At 49.9% G+C, this 18,933-nt stretch overlaps 9 protein-coding genes across 9 annotated transcripts; 5 read left to right on the top strand and 4 right to left on the bottom strand.

Moving 5' to 3' along the window:
* Window positions 1–80: 80 nt before the first annotated feature.
* Window positions 81–2,576, top strand: BDP81DRAFT_331221 (Six-hairpin glycosidase-like protein; the record flags this gene model as incomplete). The annotated part of the gene is made up of 1 exon (XM_060585486.1): window positions 81–2,576. The coding sequence occupies one exon, from the start codon at window positions 81–83 to the stop codon at window positions 2,574–2,576; it is 2,496 nt and encodes an 831-aa protein (XP_060439784.1).
* Window positions 2,577–3,065: 489 nt separating this feature from the next.
* Window positions 3,066–4,699, top strand: BDP81DRAFT_384039 (uncharacterized protein; the record flags this gene model as incomplete). The annotated part of the gene is made up of 3 exons (XM_060586945.1): window positions 3,066–3,495; window positions 3,553–3,665; window positions 3,945–4,699. Exons 1-3 carry the CDS (start codon window positions 3,350–3,352, stop codon window positions 4,697–4,699), a joined length of 1,014 nt encoding a protein of 337 aa, XP_060439783.1. The 5' UTR covers window positions 3,066–3,349.
* Window positions 4,700–5,709: 1,010 nt separating this feature from the next.
* Window positions 5,710–6,969, bottom strand: BDP81DRAFT_502811 (uncharacterized protein). Its single transcript, XM_060595576.1, has 4 exons — window positions 6,794–6,969; window positions 6,507–6,736; window positions 6,063–6,400; window positions 5,710–5,999 (listed from the first exon to the last, which is right to left on the bottom strand). The coding sequence occupies exons 1-4, from the start codon at window positions 6,896–6,898 to the stop codon at window positions 5,743–5,745; spliced, it is 930 nt and encodes a 309-aa protein (XP_060439782.1). The 5' UTR covers window positions 6,899–6,969; the 3' UTR covers window positions 5,710–5,742.
* A 412-nt stretch (window positions 6,970–7,381) lies between these two features.
* Window positions 7,382–9,158, bottom strand: BDP81DRAFT_475461 (uncharacterized protein). The gene is made up of 2 exons (XM_060594736.1): window positions 8,349–9,158; window positions 7,382–8,290 (listed from the first exon to the last, which is right to left on the bottom strand). The coding sequence occupies exons 1-2, from the start codon at window positions 8,850–8,852 to the stop codon at window positions 7,571–7,573; spliced, it is 1,224 nt and encodes a 407-aa protein (XP_060439781.1). The 5' UTR covers window positions 8,853–9,158; the 3' UTR covers window positions 7,382–7,570.
* Window positions 9,159–9,471: 313 nt separating this feature from the next.
* Window positions 9,472–10,485, top strand: BDP81DRAFT_117426 (uncharacterized protein). Its single transcript, XM_060581557.1, has 4 exons — window positions 9,472–9,629; window positions 9,702–9,730; window positions 9,822–10,401; window positions 10,465–10,485. Exons 1-3 carry the CDS (start codon window positions 9,579–9,581, stop codon window positions 10,312–10,314), a joined length of 573 nt encoding a protein of 190 aa, XP_060439780.1. The 5' UTR covers window positions 9,472–9,578; the 3' UTR covers window positions 10,315–10,401; window positions 10,465–10,485.
* On the top strand, window positions 10,356–12,189 carry BDP81DRAFT_331258 (uncharacterized protein; the record flags this gene model as incomplete). Its single annotated transcript, XM_060585489.1, has 4 exons — window positions 10,356–10,401; window positions 10,465–11,195; window positions 11,273–11,502; window positions 11,592–12,189. Coding segments are annotated over 4 exons (1,605 nt in total), but the record flags the coding sequence as incomplete, so codon positions are not given.
* A 279-nt stretch (window positions 12,190–12,468) lies between these two features.
* On the bottom strand, window positions 12,469–13,753 carry BDP81DRAFT_475459 (uncharacterized protein; the record flags this gene model as incomplete). Its single annotated transcript, XM_060594735.1, has 2 exons — window positions 12,469–13,099; window positions 13,182–13,753. 2 exons carry the CDS (start codon window positions 13,751–13,753, stop codon window positions 12,469–12,471), a joined length of 1,203 nt encoding a protein of 400 aa, XP_060439778.1.
* Window positions 13,754–16,489: 2,736 nt separating this feature from the next.
* Window positions 16,490–17,149, top strand: BDP81DRAFT_399132 (uncharacterized protein; the record flags this gene model as incomplete). The annotated part of the gene is made up of 2 exons (XM_060588543.1): window positions 16,490–16,887; window positions 16,957–17,149. The coding sequence occupies 2 exons, from the start codon at window positions 16,490–16,492 to the stop codon at window positions 17,147–17,149; spliced, it is 591 nt and encodes a 196-aa protein (XP_060439777.1).
* Window positions 17,150–18,012: 863 nt separating this feature from the next.
* On the bottom strand, window positions 18,013–18,732 carry BDP81DRAFT_399131 (EC51a protein; the record flags this gene model as incomplete). The annotated part of the gene is made up of 4 exons (XM_060588542.1): window positions 18,013–18,101; window positions 18,151–18,212; window positions 18,289–18,497; window positions 18,550–18,732. The coding sequence occupies 4 exons, from the start codon at window positions 18,730–18,732 to the stop codon at window positions 18,013–18,015; spliced, it is 543 nt and encodes a 180-aa protein (XP_060439776.1).
* Between the last annotated feature and the right edge of the window lie 201 nt (window positions 18,733–18,933).

Genomic DNA, 18,933 nt, shown 5'->3' with positions numbered 1-18,933 from the left:
TTTCGACAGATGAGCACATCTATCTTCTACTACCCTCAAGCATATCAACGACAAGAGTCACTGTACACAAGTTCAATAACATGGATCCCGAACTGGTAGACACACCCTGGATTTGGCATTCGGAGTGGCAAGACCATGGCGCAAACACTGCTGGTGGCATCGTCCACTTCCGCAAGAGTCTGAACCTTGAAGAAGTTCCACAGGGGCCGTCGAGAATCCAGATTACGGCGGACACGAGATACAAGCTTTTCATCAACGGTCACAATGTCTTTTCAGGCCCCGTCAAAGGGGACGAACATCTCTGGTTCTATGACGAGATCGACATACAACCATGTTTGAAGACCGGGGTGAATCACATCTCGGTCAGGGTCCTGCGCTTCTTTCATGCCACGCAGTACGCCACGAGTTTCCCACGACTACCCATTCCTGGACTTTTCATCCGACCCCTGGTGGCAAATGATGGGGTTTCTTTGCCTGTCCGCAGTGACAGTTCGTGGGAAGCCGCCATAGACAGTGCCACGGTGCTTCGCATTGACCAGAAAGAAGACGACTTCCTCCACATTTACGAAGACGTGGACGCAGTGAAAGCGTTGGAGCTCGATTGGGTCGCAGCAAAACAACTGGAACTACCGGCATCGCATGGCATCACTCCGCCGTGGGTATTAGCGCTGCGAATGATACCAAAGCCGACGACCACCTCTCGTTCACTTGCAGCTGTCCATAACGTCAAAAGTGGCATAGAACAGGCTTCGTGGGAGAGCTTCTTGAAGGACGGTCCGAGTATGCTCCGACTGCCTGCGGGCACACATCACCACATCGAACTTGAGGCAGACAACCACTTGACGGCGATGCTCGCACTCCGCTTTAGACGACCCGAAACTTCGGGTTCAACCTTACGAATCCGGTACTCTGAGGCGTATGAAGACGAACGAGAGTTTGTGCCTTACATTCGCCGCAAAGGCGACAGGAGAGACACGACCAAAGCTTTGTTTGGGCCTGAAGACAAGTACATCTTTGCCGGCTCCTCAGGAGCTCAAGCCAGCACCGAAATCGCCTACAGTCTGGATGCAGCGGAGTTTGAGACCTTTTCGCCTTTTCATTTCCGAACTTTACGCTTTACGTCTATCGACATCCAGGTAGATTCGGAAAGCGATCTGGAGTTCGTTGGGATTACCATCGATCAGATTCATTATCCTCTAGACATCAAAAGCGAGTTCACCCTCTCCTCGGCCGACGAGCACCAGTCAACGTACCAATGTCTCTGGGACAATAGCGTACGCACGCTTACCAATTGCATGCACGACTGCTGCAATGACTGTCCCTTCTACGAACAGCTTCAATATGCTATGGAAGTTCGCAGTTCCTGTCTTTTCACGTACGCCGTGTCAGGCGACGATCGAATGGCTCGGCAGGCAATTGTTCAGCTTTACAACTCGTATCGTCCAAGTGTTGGGCTCATCGCTAGTCGCAGCCCTGCCCATGTCTTTCAAGTGATTCCTCACTTCTCGCTATTCTGGATCTGCACGGTAGCTGATCACTTCACCCATTACGGCGACGGGAAATTCACGCGCAAATTCCTCGCAGTGTGTGATGGTATCCTTGCCTTCTTTGCACATCGCTTGGATAACGAGACTGGTCTCATATCCAGTGACTCTCGGTTCATCAGGACACATTGGGACTTTGTCGACTGGACAACTGAATGGAGACCTATGGGTATACCGACGGCAGCCCAGAGAACGGGTACTCAGACATTTACCAACTTTCTGTACGCTTACACGCTCAAGGCCATCGCCAAGACTGTGAAGAATCTCGGTCGACCGGCCCTAGCGCAGGAGTACGAGTCACGAGCAGACGATATCGTTTCGGCCACCCAAAAGCACTGCCGCGTGGGGACAGCCTTTACAGACGGATTGGCGGCCAAAGCCGACCACTCCTTGGACTTCAGTCAACACAATCAAATCTGGGCTGTTCTCTGTGGCGCGACTAGTGGTGAGGAGGCGAGACAACTCCTCACACAATGCTTCGATGATGACCCGAGCACGTCGAATCTCCCCACCACACCGGGTCATCTCGTCAAGTTCACCAAGGCTTCTACGGCAATGTCATTTTACGCTCTCCGGGCCTTGTCCAAAGTAGGCGGAGACCTCTACGACACAGCTTTCCACTCCTTCTGGGATCCCTGGCGGCATCAGCTGGGCCAGAATCTGACAACTTGGTGCGAGGATGAGGTGACGCTCAGATCAGACTGCCATGCGTGGAGCTCGGTGCCTCTCTACGAGTTCACGGCCGAGGTTGCCGGTATCAAACCTCTCGAGCCCGGATGGGGAGCCATCTCTTGCGCTCCTCGGTTCAATCTCTTCGGCGAATTTGACGCCAAGGTGGCGCTTGGTGGAAAGCTAGCACCTGGCATTGCTCGCATCAGATGGTCCCGAGAGGGCGGTACTGATGAGTTGAGCTTGTCGATTGTTCTACAGGATATCCCAGTCGAAGATCCGATCCGGGTAAGCGTGAAGCTTTCGAGCGGTGTTGAGGAGCATTTTGGCCGGGATCTTACTTTCAACTTTCAGCTAGAGTAGAGTAGCGCACTCAATGACACTAAAGAAAACAAGCATCTTACCAAGTACCCCTTGGCTGTGAGACGGCTCATAAGATCGTGACCACGGCTTCTCTACGGCGTGAGCACCTTTCCCGCTGCGTATATATTCACTGATTTCAAGGGGGAAGTGACCTTACATGATTCAGAAACTCGCCGATCTAGAGTCAGAATCGAGGGAGTTGGAGCTTAGCGTGGGGTCGAACCAAGTTAGTGGGACAAAATGAGATGAATGCATTGTCCCGGCTTTCCGCGAGAGCTCCGCCAGTTCCATGATCCGCGTATTCTTTAGAGCCTCAACTCCGGCTTTCCGCGGCTGAGTCTATCCGTTCGACTGGGTTCCAGCCCAAGAATTTGGCTTTGAGCTGAAGGAAAAATGATTTCGAGACTAAGCAAAGGTCTGGGTCACCTACCGGGTCACGATATTTCGACGGCCTGGATCCCGTACGCCCCCAGTCCCCCCCGCGAATCACCCCATACCCCGGATCCCAAAGACACATGCAGGGGCGCTAAATCAGGCGTGTCTGGAAGCAACACCTCATCGTTGTTCAACGAGTCCTTTAGTATCACGCGACGATTCGTATTTTGCTTCCATGACTGCCGGTCGACTTGTCCATAAAACTCTGTTCAAGCGCTGACCTTGACTTATCCTCTATTCAGCACATCTCTGGGGGCTTTCGCAGCTATCGACGACTTGAACAGAAACCTGGCGGCCTACATCTATCACACACCCGTCCATGACCCATCAGAACAAACATGGGACCTGGCAGCAATGTTGAGGGTCCTTTCGTGACCGCTATGCCAGAAGGCACGGTAGATCCGAGGAAATGGTGGAGGTCTAAAAATCTTCGCACTCTGAATTTGCTTTTAGCATTTCCAATGCTGTCCATTTTCACTCAAGGGTAAGAATGCACAGCTCTCTCCCTCAATGGATCTCTAGACTTACAAAATATACCTAGTTTTGACGGCTCCATGATGAACGGCCTTCAGTCAGTCGAGAACTGGCGGAACTACTTTGGAGAACCCAAAGGATCGACTCTGGGTCTCTTCAACGCTGCCTATCCTATCGGAGGTCTCTGCGCCATCCCGTTTCTCTAAATTGTCAGCGATACTTTTGGTCGTAAGATTGGTCTGTGTTGGTTCACGGGGTCGTATACGACAAATAGTGGTAGCAATTATCACTCGTCTGTTGGTGATCCTATTGCTTGTTCTTCTTGTTGTTCTTCTATCTTACACTGTAGGCAGGAGTCGGTCGAAGTAGGTAGTGACGGCCTGGGTGGTTGCCCCACCTTTATCCGGCCGTGATGACTAAGCCAGTTGTCCCACTTCGCCCAGGGCAGGTGCCAGCCAGCCCATGGTACCTTCCCATTACTCCTTATCAGCCTTTGCTGTTCCAACAGTCTGGCATGCGGCGCAACGCTCTGCATCATTGGCTCTGTGGTCCAAGCCTCAGCCCAAAACCTCGTCATGTTCGTCATCGCTCGCGGTATCCTCGGTTGTGGCACCGTTTTTCTTGGAGCTTCAGGAGCTCCATTGATCACAGAGATTGCACACCCCGCCCACAGAGCTACCGCAACCGCTTTGTTCAACACCTCATATTCTCTTGGTGCCATCGTAGCGGCATGGACAACCTTTGCGAGCTTCCGTATTGACTCGACATGGTCGTGGCGTATCCCATCGGCAATCCAGGGGCTGCCATCCATCATCCAGCTCTTGGGTCTATATTCTGTTCCCGAGAGTCCGCGTTGGCTCTCAACGGCAACTTGGGGTTGTACATCACCGAGATTCTTCCTTACAGCCTCCGCATGCGTGGTACAGCCTGTTTCCAGCTGTTCTCCACATGCTTCTCCCTTATTTCAACCTACGTTGTTCCCATTGGTCTTGACAGAATGGCATGGAAGCTTTATACCATCTTCATTCCTTGGGTTCTTGTCGAGATTATTGTCTTGTGGTTTGTTTACCTCGAGACCAAAGGCCCTTTCTTGGAAGAAATTGCTCTCATCTTTGATGGGCCTGCTATGGATGTGTGGGCAGTACACACTGCACATCTGGACCAACGAGGCAAGCAATGAGGCAATACGACTGGTATTGACGGTTGGTTGGTGATGTTGTGGTGAAGGTGGCTGCGGTGGGCTGGATCAACCAGGAGGTGGATCAGGCAGCTGGTGCCTGGGGCACCAGCCACTGCCTCAGGTATCCACAGTCCCACAGGATGCAACAACTATCATTGGAAAGGACGGTGTTAAACATGTCGAGATTGGCTTTGAGGATGGAATGGAGAAAGTCTAAGTGGTCTCGCCGAACTAGGTCGGTTCGCAGAGTCTTGTAGTTTGTGTGATCATCAAATGGGAAGCAAATACAGGGGTTCGGTCCTATGCATCTTGTAGGTAGAGAAACATTTTGGGACAAAAAAACCAATATCATTTCCCTGACTAAGAGTCCAACACTCCGGTTAAAAATTTCACAGATAATCTACAACTACGAAGACTTATTCAAAGATGAAGATATCTGTCGGATTGGAAGTCCAATTCGACCGCGGATAAGGGCAAGAGCATGGGCCACCTCGAGGTGGTACAATTAGACCTCGACTACCCACCCAACCTCCGGTTGGAACCTTCCTTTTACTCCTTACGCAGAATCAATCAATACAGAGATATTGATACTTCGTCACCCCCAGGACCCTACGGTTCGAACCAACTTCCCTGTGATAGGGATACCAACAATATCCTGAATTCTCAAGGCTTTTCTGCACCCATGCTCCCTGAAGATCTCATTGAATTAGTCCCACTCAGCCAGAATCTGAGGTCATGATCACTAATCCCATAAATGGCGGGAAATTCCTCCGCGTCTCGGCTGTATTACTAATCTTTATGTTGCTAAGACTGGCTTTTGTGCGGCATTGAGATTGGGAGACAGAACATGGGAAAAATTTTTGATTCAGTCTTAACTGACGTCCGATTAAACTTCACATGGTCTCGTGGGAAAGGATCTAGGCGAGAAGATCTTCGAACCTTGATAGAGTAGTTTCTAGTTTCATACGATGGTAAGTGTTCATGGGGGACCCTTGGCAGATTTTGAAGGTGTTTGACTACTAGTACTCAGTACACAAAAAGGCAGCACGCGATAACCTGGTCTAGCCCCTGATGTTCTCAATCCTTCTGACTCCACCCAGCCTGAATGACTTCTTTGACAGTTCGCGCCTTGATCTCTGGGAACAATTGATTGAGGGTCGTCTTAGGCTGGAGATGATACAATCCTTCCTCAAACCAAATACCAAAAGTGGCGAACAGCGCCTGAAGTTGATCTTTTGGCATCACGCTGTACAGGGACGAATGAGAAGGCAACTCCGTGATCTTGCCAGACTTTAGGAAGTCAATTTCGTCATGGGTGATCTCGAACTTGACGCCTAAAAATACGGTTGTGTGAGCAAATGTCTGACAGGCGTGTCGAAGCATTGTGCATCTTTCACCTTTGATTTCTTCGGCAATTCGGAGGAACTCATTCCACGTCACATTTTCGCCGATAACATAACTCTCTTTCTCCCATTTGGGGAGCTCCAAACTTGCTACCACAAATTCTGCAACATCCAAGGTGTGTGTGAAGGTAACAGGAGTATTGCCTTGACCAGGAATGGCGGCCCTATTGTGCTCGATGTCGACCACGATGATGTTCTGGATCTGGTATGTTTTCACACGAGGGTATCCCCAGAAGTCTAGAAAGTAGCCGACATAATACAGAGTGTACTCCAGAGACGAATTCTCTAGGGCTTCCACTGCATCGAGCTTCGACTGGCCGATCGTCATCTGCCTCTCGGTTACTTGACTAGAAGACGACTCTTGTCAGATATTTTGCGCTCGGTTCCAAGATTTCTCTTGGATTCATGTTCACGAGCATGCCAGGCTTTACAACTCACTCTCTCGAGTAGGGAATTCCCCAGACGCTCGGGATGAAACGCCTCGTATGAACGCAGGCTTCGGCAGCGCGTATCATATTGACCTGAGGAGAACCATCTGAAGTCACGAACAAGGTCGAAATCACTGCGTCGACCTCGTTATCGTCAAAGACCTTCGTCAACGCCGGGATGCTGCTGTAGTCGACTGAAATAATCTCGATTCCCATTTCATTTTGCAGGGTCAGATTGGGCTACCAAAGTTCAGCATCTCCCATATACAACTCGATCAGTCGCAGGTACAAGCTTACAGATCTGCTGAGTATCTTGACGCGGTAACCGCCCTTGCGATTGATAGCCTCAGCAATAGCTCGGCCGATCCCACGAGTTCCTCCTGCGACTGTAATGGTGATCATGTTGATTTTGATCTCCCGAGAGTGTGTACGAACGTTGAAAGAGGAATGCCAACTACCTTAAGCTTAGAGGTGAAATCTTGGGTTGGATCAATCCAGCTGTGGCTGCTCGGCACATTTGTACACCATTCCAAGGCAAGCATCGGGAGGCTATCCATCCGACGGGCAGACCATCAATCCGCAATCCATGTTCATCCTTCTATTGATTCATGAGGGACGTTGCCAAAGGTAGCGGGTGCTGCGCTCGATCTTACCAAGAGGCCAGCCCCGGACAGATTTCGGCCGAACGCTCCATGTCCCTTTGAGAACACCACATCTGTTTCCAGCACTCTGGTTTCAGATTATGTAACCCCGCTTATTCTCTTAGCTCGGAAAGTTGTCTGTATCAGTAATTCTACTTCATTCAATCTCGGACCATGCATTATCAATACAGATTGTTATAGGGAAAGTCTTGCAAGGGCCAGTGCTCTACTTCCTTTTCATACCATTTGCTACAGTCTACTGCGAGGAGGAGATTCAACGAGACTCGGGTTGCTAGGCAGTTGTAAGAACAAGAGCGGAAAGTATGTATTAATATAACACTAGCCAAAGGGCAACGCGTTGACTCGAACCCTCAACTTCAAGAAAGGCGCCTAACGTTTGCCTAGCACATCACTTAGCACAAAGCCGTCAGGCTCACTCCCCATCGATAAAAAGTTGTTCTTGCTGAAACTCGACAGCATGGCTAATGATGTCGATGAATCGCCGAGCCCCGTCCTCGGCAAAGAATATCTCCTCACTCATAATGCAGCGCTTGGTGAAGTCTTGAGCGCGGCCAAACATCTCCGCTTCGTATTCTTTGACGGCCTTCTCAAGCTCAGAAGCGTCTTTTCCCTCCTCGTTGGACTCAGCATCCCGGTGTTTGATGATACTCTCAGCCAGCTTGAGGGCGTCGTACATGGCCATGTTAACTCCATCACCCACAAATGGCGTCGATACATGCGCGGCGTCGCCAAGAAGGGTGGCTCCTGGAACACGATCCCATTTAACGGAGGACACGGGCATGCGGTAAAGAGGCCAGCGTCGGAAAGGACCTTCAGCGTCAGAAATAAAGCTCCGTAACTCAGGGGCAAAGTCCGCGAAGAACTGTGGAGAGGAGAGAAGCTTTTGTCGTGTAGCTTCGGTATCAGCCATGTCCAGGATTGTTCTTGTCAGGTTCTCAGGTGCCACTAAGCCCACATAGACTCGATATGACCGATCAGATACCTGTTGCACTGAGACCGTTCGTCCATGGCCCAAAGCCATCATATTGCCGGGTCCCGACAGTTCTAGCGCGGCGGAGTAACTCGGGTTGCCATGTGAAAGTCGACCCTCGATGAACATCTTTCCAGAATATTCAGGTTTCGCCATAGTAAGCTGAGAAGTGTTAGGGAGTTATCATGAAAGTGATGTGGCATGTCCAAGGATTACTCACCAATGGCCTAACCTTGCTCCACGCGCCGTCAGCCCCGATAATGAGCTGGAAGCCAGATGCAGAAGCGCCATTCGTGAACTTGACGACCCAGCCCGAGTCTGAACCCCTGTCAATTGCTTGTACACCATGACCCCATCGCACCTTATGGGATGGAATTGAATCAAGGAGGAGTTGGCGCAACTGGCAACGATCAATCTCCGGAGCGTCGCGATCCTGTCCGAACTCTGCCTTCAAGGTGCACGTGGGGTTCTGGACAACGAATTTGGTAGCATCCCACCGCGCGAGCTTGCTGAACTCCTCAAAGAGGCCTGCACTTCTCAGAGCCTGCTGGCCGGAAGGGCCATGAAGGTCGAGAGTTCCGCCCTGGTACATCGGCGTGGGAGTTGAGTCGATGTCTTTCTCAAACACCACGTAGTCGACATTGTTCGTCTCCAGCAAGCGTGCGAAGGTCAAGCCGCAGGGCCCAGCGCCAATAATTGCGATGGAGGCTGCGTTGCGGGCCATATTTCCTGTTTTTCGTCGTAATTGTGTTCGGTGGTGTGATGCTTTGATTTTTGAAGTCGAGGTCGATAGTGTTGGCAGCGGAAGGTTAGTGATGGATGAAATCGATATGGCGTAATTGATATTGTCGAATTTGATTGTGCAGGATCAGAGTCTGAGTTGTAACCGAGTAGCTTGTCTGCTTTGTACGTAATAGAAGACGAGTTGAGAGGATATTGTGAGGCAAACGGACGTTTTCTCTTCATTTTATATCTGTCCGCCGTGTCAAATGCCACATCTTTGCCATCCATTTTCCAGGCTGAATTGAGCTATTGCACGGTTTACTTGGTCGGATTTTCAACGTATTCACGGACATCGTGAATTCTCCAGCTTAGATGCGACAAAAGTAGACGGTGCTTGGGACTGCAGATGTGATTGGATGGTTTCGGAGGTCTTCCGGAGGTTTGTTGCCGTGCAATATTGAGCATGGAGAATAATGTCCGAGATCCTGTTGTTTGATTGGCTTCTCTCGGAATGTCAGCATCCTTTCCGGAGGAACGCTCATCTTCGGCGTTCATCTAGTCCCCATCATTTCTGTCGGACCTTTTGTCTACACACCCAAGCTCGATCAGAAGCTTGCCGTCATCGAGCAACGGAGTGCATCTGTAACTTCAACATACCGTCGAATTCTTTCTATTTGCAGGGGATCGCATATCAACAAGTAATACTTCATCATCAAGGCCGATTGCGATGAGCTCAGGTAGCGATCCAGTGCAAAGCACCCCGCTGGCCCGTTTCGCGGTAAGCTTTCAGGAAGATGATCAGTTCTCACTTACCTCAATATTCTTGACTGACATACTGGATATACTTCAGTGCGATTATTGCCGACAGAAGAAGTTCAGGTAATTTCATCACCACTGCACCAATGCTGTTAATGAAAGCATCTTTGCACATAGGAAATGGAAAGTCCGGCGGGGGACTGACGTGTTAAAGATGCTCTAGGGAGCTGCCAAAATGCAGTGCCTGCGTTCCATGGCCTGGACCTTGCAATTATTCTCGCGACCGTCTAAAGTCAGTACCGACTCATAGTCAGCCCAGTTCAGTGCCAGTCCAAGGGCAGCCACCAACTCAGGGCCATGAATCGACGCCACAGCTCGCAAGTACACGAGAGGACTCCACGGTGGGATCTCGACTTTGCAGCATAGAACGCACACTTGACCGCTTGACCGCGTTAGTAGAAAATGCTGTTGTGCAGGGCTCATCCGAGAAGGAGCCGAGAAACGATGCTCAGGTTCCTTCTCGAGCGCATCAGTCTGGCAGTAAAAACGATGATCGGGCCCCCAGGTTATTTGTTGGCGCCTCTCATTCTTTCTCTTTCGTGAGAGAGGCTACTGAAAAATTCGGACGACATCTGGAAATCCTAGTCGTTCGTCTCAGCAAGAGACGGACGCTCAGTCTGGGCTCCAGTTTCTATCGACGTCCCTAACTACCGCAGCAGTCGAGCCCGTGCATAACACGCATGCGGCAGGATTCTATATACCTTCCAGAGCAACAGACTACAAGCTTATTGGAAGTAAGTTGGTTAATGCTCGATTCCACAAATGCAATCTATACTGATGAACTTCGGCAATTCTAGCCTTTCTGGAACACGCGCCAAAGGGCGAGCCATTCTTCATTACACCTTCAGAGGAGCTCCTGAAGCAGTTAGTCTTTAGTCCAGAGAAAGTCTCCCACAACGCTTGGCTGATCTACTTCAACTACATCATGTTAGCTCAAGTCTCTACAGAGCAGCAAGACTATGGGAAGCTAGAGGCCGCGAGATTTCGACAGAACATGCGGATCGCCTTGAATGATAGCCGCATATTCTTGGAACCACGACAGGTCAATGTCCAAGTACTAGCTTTGCTGGCTGTTCATGGCGAAGATTACGCCTCTCCGAATTTGTCGTGGATGCTAGTCGGCCATGCTTGTCGCCAAGTGGAGGCTCTCGGCTTACATGTGCCAATGCAAAGCGATCTCGAGTCCTATCAGCGGAGTCTTTCGATGTTCTGGCTCCTCTTTGTCTTGGACAAGTCCTGTGATCTCGCGTTTGGTCGATCCCCGTTTCTTCCGATGAATCACTACCGAGATGTTCCACTGCCCGACTTCAGCCATCTGCTCAAGTTCCAACCTCATCTCGATTCGGAGTTCAGCAGTGTACCACCGTCTGCACGTCCATCTAAGTTTGGAGCACACTTCTTCATTAAGGGTATCGAGCTAGCCAAGACAATGGGTTTAGTCGTCGATATGCTGGCCCCAGGTTCATCAACAACCTCTCGAGACACTATCAGGCTGCAGCTCGAGAACTGGTCCCATCAGACGAAAGAAGTATGTCAATAGGAAGGAAGACCTTACATTAGTCTCAAATCATGACGTATCTTATGCTTACAACGTTCAAAATGCAGATTCTGGACGAAACAATTGAGGCGGAAAGGCGCCTCCTTGAGCCGGCCCAGCTGAAGGAAATGTCATTGGGCCTCAATAGTTTAAGGTTTCAGTACCTTCACATCATGATTATCCTTCTCAAAGGGGACAAATCTTCCAACAATCACCGTCTAGAGTGCGCAAGAGAGGCTCTATTCATACTGCCGTCCATTGTCTCCAATTGGTCTTCCGTTTACAACGGGGTTGTCTGGTAAGCCTTGTCGGTTTGAGGCAACTCGGTTGTTTCAGCAGATCCCGAACTCCAGTCCCATTCATGGATTCTTCTGACAAACATCGCAGGTACTTATTGTACTATCCCTTCATCCCATTCTTTGTCGTCTTCGAGAATGTAGTCCACACCTCCACGTCCCAAACCTCGGCGACAATCGATCAAGACATCGGTCTCCTTGCCACAACTGTTTCATACTTTTCGAGCATGGGAGGACAGATGCAGCTTCTAGCCGTTCTGTGCACTCGTCTGGAGAATGTTGCGTTTTTGTTCCTGGAACTAGCTCGGAGACATATACGACAGCGCCATGCAACAGTCAACAACACCCTAGACACCTCATGGCCCCCAAAGAGTACTCACGCTGACAAAAATCTTGAAGCAGTAGAGTCTACAGAGGGAAGCTTCTTCGGCCTCTCTCAAGGCACTCTCGATGAGATCACTTTGGACGATGGGCTGGATATTGAAAACTTCCTCAACTGGCTGCCTGCTGACGTTTTCGCATCTGGGCCACCCTTGGGACTTGAAGAGCGGCGAGATCCCGAATCTGCCAGCGAAACTCCCGAGAGTTTGTTCACAGCTGACCTTCAAGGTCGCAAAAGACCATTTGATGCGACGTTTGACTGGTTTTCTTGGGATACATATTATGCCAGCATGCTTCCGAGTCAATGAGGAACCTTGCATAGTCATAAAGTAAGTACATGGCCTTGTCATGCATGTAATACCCTACATATTTACATGTGTTCTGCAGACTTTTAAAGGACTTGGAAAAATCATTACGCCAGCTAGATCTTGAAAAGATTGTCTACTAAGAGTATTATGCAACCGGGCGGTCTTGCACTACACGTGTTTCATCGTTTCATAAAAACTATCTACACCAAGGGAGCTCCATCTAACCCAATTTCCAGGCTATGCCTCAGAATGCCCTAGATGTGACACTCAAAGGCCACTTCAAGGCTCGAGCACGCCCTTTTCCAGCACAAAATCAGCTTTCGGTGACGTGATGTACTCTATCTCTCGGTTTTGTTCGAAATGCACACTTCCATACCGTAGTAACTCTGCGAATGTTCCAGGCTCCTGGTCTCTATTTTCGTTTTCCTTCATATCCCACAAGGTTCCCAGTGCCTTGGTCGAGGTCATGCCGGCAGCATGGGTGACCTTCTGCATAGTCGATGTAGTCAAGATCGTCCAAACAACATTGTAGGCTTTTTTATATTCTTCAGACTCGGGATCGGCATCCAATCTAACCGAAAAGAGGTCGAAGAGGTCCTCGCCGTTCCAACCGATGATGGCTTCTGCCGGCCAATCTTCGTACAACGAATCGTGAAGGAGGACTTTCTTGTCGAAGTAATCGACGCCATCGAAACCACCGTTAGGCTCCTTGACCGCAGCAACTCTAATCCAACATACGATTTGAGCAATGTACTCCAGCAACTTTGGGAGAGGGGCGTTCCAGTTCCATTTGAAGTTCCGAGCTTCGACTGCATCGGCGTTCATGTTTTGCGCGAAGGAGACAAGAGGGCTTGCGAGGATGCCATCGGAGCTCTTATGGCCCTTCCAAACCTCCATGAAAACATCGTGCCTTGACAGCGGATTAGCTTTTCCCCGTACTTAGAGTCTCGTGTCGACTGTATTAATGAGCTCTGATATCAACTTGAACTTACCAGTGTTTGATGAATATGTCACCTTTGCGACTGGCAATGAAATGATTGGCTATGACGTTCGAGTACATCCAAGGGGCGGAGACTTGGTAAGGGCTGTTTGGATCCTCGAGTTTCTTCCAGCAGAGATCGTCAATGGACCGAACGAGAATGGTGCCAACGTCCACCCAAGCACCGCCATATTGATACAGACAAATACCGCGAAGAAAGTCTGCGCTGTGGGGCCCGGTCCACACGCGAGGTCCATCCATCTTGTGTGCAACATAAGCCTCAGGAAGCTGGTCTTCCTTGACCCAGTTCAAGGCGTTGTTGGGAGAGTCTGGAACGTCATCTAGGACGCGAATCGCCCATTCGGGACCGCAGAGACGAGCCCAGTTGATAATATTGCGCTGGCCCCAGCTTGGGATGTTGTTGAGACCAGAGTCCCAAAAGGCCCAGATGTTCTTTTCTGACGTGACTGGCGAAGGTTTCATCAGAGACTTAAGAATCTCCTCGTCAGAGCGAGGGTCGAGAGACTCGACATGGCGAATCTTCGATTGGAACTCCAGCGGAATCTGGAATCTTGGTGAAGCCATTGCGAAGTCTGAGTGAGAGGACTTGAAAGATTCAGAGAGTAACCCAGACCGACAAGAAATGATCGATATTTACCTCCTTATGTATTTGCACTGCTGTTGGTTTGGAATGCCACTGTGTTACACGGAGCAAAGACCGAAACAAGTAGCGCTTACACCGACGAGGGTCCATCGATAGATATCCACTGTCCATCACCTTTGGCGTTCGACGAAAATCAATGAACCAATTGTATGCACACTATCGGATTGTAGCGCTGACAACGGCAAGATGCAGGACGTGGCCAAGTCTGTCCGGCAGGAAACGTGGATCTATGCACGAAACAACTGGAGATGGGAGCGGAAGTGTTTCCTTGATTGACAGGACAACAAAAAAGTAAATGATCGGTTGGCCGGCTCAGTCCTCAGTTGACAGTTGGGTCTCTTTGATTCGTGTGTTGGTTGTGCGACGACGGGGCGTGCTGCATCAATTTACGACGTATGCAGCAGGCTTGGTTGATATCTGAGAACATATCTGTCGAATCGCTGACTTTGACGACTGCGCTGATAAGACGCGTCCGACGTGGCCCTATCTGGGAACATCAAGTCTTCAGGTCCTCATGGTAACCTGTCAATCTAGAGCTGTGTTTACGAGGTTGACAGCTACATGTCCTTTGAGGTACATTTTTTGCGGGAGCCGATTACAATGCCCCCACTTTGATGGTATTTGGTGAGGCGACAATGGACTCCATAACTCGACAAAACCTATGGTCCAGACATATGGTGCACGATGTGCAGACCGCAACGATCTTCAAATTCCGGGTTCACTGCTTCCTGGGACAACCACGCACTAACAGGAGTTTCCATGGTCGCCTAGTCCCCCGAAATTTTTATGCTCAGTCATCATTCGCTAAGTAGGGAAGGGACTCACATTCTCGTACTCTCTCAACACCGCTCTCATGGTGAACGACCAGCCACATCAGTCCGGGGGGGGGGGGGGGGGGGGGTCGATGTCAGCCTTGACGATTCCGTAAATCTTAGAACAGCCAGACAATGTGTGGCTGAGGTAACAAACAGCTGACTTATCCGTACGTGCCTCAAGCTGGTCCCTCGGGCACTTCTCAATCAGAACAAAAGTATGAATATTCCCGTGAACCCCGGATTCCGATAGATCAGAGCGCGGTAGGTACAGTAAGATGATTCACTTTTAATTGGAGGAAGTGCGACTACGCCACCGATACGAATGCATTAGACTTGCTGTACATGGGTCAGGTAAGCACAGGGCTGAGCGATCTTCAATACATAAAGATGAGGAAATTTTTAGATAAAAATTAAGGTTCTAGTAGTATCTGGGTGGCTTTAGTCAAGCCCTCTGTTCGCTCTGCCTTCGGCTAGGCTAACTAACGTGCTAATCAACTGTTTTTCTCCGTGATAGGCTGATGTGCTCAAGGAGAAATCAATCCCTGCCCTCTCTCCGTGTAATATCTAGTGGATGAGGGAACACCACTACCGTAATCCGCATGGCCCTCACCCCTCTCTAATTCTCCAATTTGGTGCGAACCAAGGGGCAGACTCTTGGTGCAATTTTCACTTCACTGGATCCAGGAATGAAGGCGGAAACCTTGGCTTTCAATAGACACAACGTCGCCCGGCTGCTGTAGCGCTGCCGTTATGAATGCAGCCCTCAGCTGACGCTCATGCAACCGTGCTAAGACAGTAAGGTAGATAAGTAAGTAGGTAGTGTGGCTTCCCACAAGATCGTGCGTGTGCAACATAACGCATATTTTGAGACATCGCGACCGCTCAAGGGAGGAGAGTAAGTAAAGTAGGTATGCCTTCCCTTCCACCCCAAATGGCGCATGGCTGCAGTTTCGAGCGCAGGGTCGAGTCAACAAAAGATTGAGAAATCAGGTAGCCCGAGCTAAAGTCGGCCCCGTTTCTACAGTGCCGCAACCTTAAAGACAAATTTCGTAATGGCTTCTCAAGTGTCGGCGGTTAGCGGCGCGGCATGGAAATGACTTCATACAAAGATCTGCGAATGACGGTCTAGGAATGGTACGAGGGGCACAGTCCTACAGTCTGATACCCTGTCAGCCCAACAGGCCCAAAGCTCTCCACCATAGGCAGCGACATTTGCTAGGCCCGCGCGAGATCGGGGACTTTGGTGTGCTGGTCGTCAAGAATAGGTGGTAAACCCGTAAAAGACGCAGAGAGTGCCAAGGATCTACGAGCTGATCCGGGGCTATGCCCCTTGGGGACGCACCAACAGGCGCTTGCTGTCAGCCGAGATCCCTGGTAGTCAGGATTCTCCTTGCTTTTGGCCCCATGAAACAGGCAACACAGGGCGATTTCAGCCACTTGAGTCTCCTTGGGGGCGCTGCTGGGCGCGTTGGACCATCTTAAGGTTACTTCGAAGGCCTGTAGACTCTAATTAGGGCTGTTCCAACAAGGGCCTAGGCGACCAAGTCGAAAGGGGCTGTGGCGCGCCGCTCCAACGCAACTAAGACATTCCAACCGTAAGCGAGACGAAAGTGCGGCGCTGCTGATCCAAGGGGTTTGATCCTTCGAGTGCGTGTGGTCATCGTCAAATTTACTTAAGACACGAAGCTCTCTCACAATAGGTATAGGGGAAAATCATTCGTCTTTGCTGTCACCAAGTACCTCACGTCTCGGAATTGAAAATTTGGCTCGCCAACACGTTCACGAGAATACCTACGAAATAAACCAGACACTTACACTACAATAACTACGACCACCGGCAAAATGACTCAAGCATACATCATCGGCGATAGCTCCCCGTTCCTCAAGCGCGTTTTGATCCCCTTCTGGGTTATTCGAATCGCTGTCATGGTTCTCGAGGTCGTTCTCTACGCCGGTTCCATCGCCGTTGTCGCTTCGAACAAGGACGCTTTGAACCACTATGGCGACGATAGCAGAACGGCAAGCTGGCTCATTGGTGTCCTCGCTGTTATCATGGTTATCATTCTTATCTGCCTCATTCTCGACATTGTCTGCATCGTCAAGCGCTCTCGACGCACGCTTAGCCCTAAATTTTTCCTCATCACTAATGTCATTCAAACTTTGGTCTGGGTCATTCTGTTCATCCTCACCATCATTGGAGCTGGCGGCGCGATCACCATCGTCATCGCGATCATTATTCTGTAAGTGCCTCTCAACGAACTGGCTTCCGCTTCCATTGTGCGCCAAACTGACCCTTGACTTCTCCTCAGCGCCTCCTTCGTCGGCCTCCTCATTTACGCCAGCGTCATCTACCACAAGTTCCGTAAGGGCACATTGCCCCGCGGAAACTACGCTCCCGCCAACCCTACCACTGGTTACACTGGAGGCTACGCTTCTAACCAGCCCAACAAGACCTATGACCCGAACGTTCCCCGTTACGAGATGGATCAGAGATACGCATAAGAGATAGAAGAGTGGTGTTTCAGTATGGCGTTGGCTGGTTTAGAAACGGCAATCACGACTTGTCACGGCAACGAGATGGCTATCTCATTGATAGGCTCGGCCGTTGTTCTGTTTTTTACTTTCTTTCAGTAATGAGTAGGATGATTGCGATTCGGACCAGGATACCAGGCGTAAAGAAATGAATTTTGTTGGTCAAATCCAAAAATTGAGGGCTCGACCTCGTGCATGAATACCTGAAATATTACCTGGTTACTAAGAAGAGAATAGACTTCGCTATCGTAACCCTCCTTCGCCTGCCTACTTAGGCTGGATTTGTAACCCATCTTGGAGTAAGCAGGATGCTCGAAGCTACTCAACGCACCCACCCGTTTCTTCCATCTCGATCATTAGAGTTCCGAGCCTGGACGGCTCCGATTATGGATCCGGTGACGGAGATCCACTTCGGAATTCTTGGGCTCCGGAACCCCTTCCGGCATTCTCCTGATCACAACCAATTCTTCTTTTTTCATAGGTCTAGTCAAATGGTGAGAAGATTGACTTATTCCAGCTAAAACATGTCGTAAGATGAGTCACTGGGCCCTCTAATCAGACTGAATTGAGCTTCAGCCAGGAAGAGCCTGGTCACACGTTACAGCCGCCAAAAGGATCACGAAGACGACGGCTAAGACGAGACAAAAAGTCAGATTCAAAGACATTAATGTTCAGTGCTTGAGAGTTCCTATTATTTGCCATTCTGCCCAAGGCACAATAAGTTACAGGTAATTTGGAAGACACGCGACAGTTAGATGTCCACTTCAACATGTACCTTTCGACTCTAGGCTTCAATGGCTCTTGTTTCTCACTACCTTAGTTGCAGCAAACTTCTAGAGCTTCGAGGCCATGAAACGGTAGTAAGCTAAACAGTTCCAGTCTGCAGAATACTGGCCACCAGATAATGCAATCCACTCCTCGCCTACAACAAATTAGCATTTGCATCTCATCATCGTAAAGAAAAGCCTTACCCTTTCTCACGACCCTATCAAGATTGCCCTTGGACGACGTCGTAGTTCCACCATAGTCGATACTATAAACAGAGAAGAAATTAGCACACCTGCGTTTTTTTTTTCTTCTAGAAAGAGACACTTTGAAGGACATCTTACCGCTGCATTCTCTTTACTTCGTCCCAGTCATGTCTGGTCTGAGTCCATGTGTTGGGATTGTCTGCCAGACGCCTGACATGAAGATAGCTAGCCTTGAACTTCTTCTGAAATATGGCAGTCTTTCCAATGATCAGACCAGTATGAAGACAGCCCGTCTGGTCAATGGTGTACTGCTGGGAAGGTGTCATGCCCTTTTGACCTAGGTAGGCCTTGTTGCAAGACATGAAATTAGTAGTATGTGTTGTGCTTCAGGGTGCCGACATCCTTCTCAGCCTCTGTCCATGCCGCACTAGAGTCACGAGAAAGGATGCCGTCGGCGTCGAATGCATTGCTTCCTATCGTAGCCAAGTCGCCTGGGGCGCGTACTGCGAGCTCCGTGTCGTGCTTGGGGAGAGCAAGGCCGGAAGCGACGGCGTAATAAGTGAGGAGTTGGAGAAGCCGCATTATGAATGTTGGAGATAACACTGAGAATACGCTGAAGTTCTGGTTGATAGAAAGATCAATCAATGAAGCTTCAAGCCATTTATATGTCAACTCCCTTCGATTCTCAAGTTTTTTATTTTATTGACATGATGATTAACTCCATGATCTCAACGCCCCCACGATCGGCCATCCCGTGGCCAAGTATGCCATTCATCAGGCGGT

The sequence above is a fragment of the Colletotrichum phormii genome, assembly GCF_030913505.1.
Source record: "Colletotrichum phormii strain CBS 102054 chromosome Unknown BDP81scaffold_27, whole genome shotgun sequence".
NCBI classification, from domain to species: domain Eukaryota; kingdom Fungi; phylum Ascomycota; class Sordariomycetes; order Glomerellales; family Glomerellaceae; genus Colletotrichum; species Colletotrichum phormii.
Note: the sequence above shows the minus strand (reverse complement) of the source record. Positions and strands in the feature narration are given on the sequence as shown.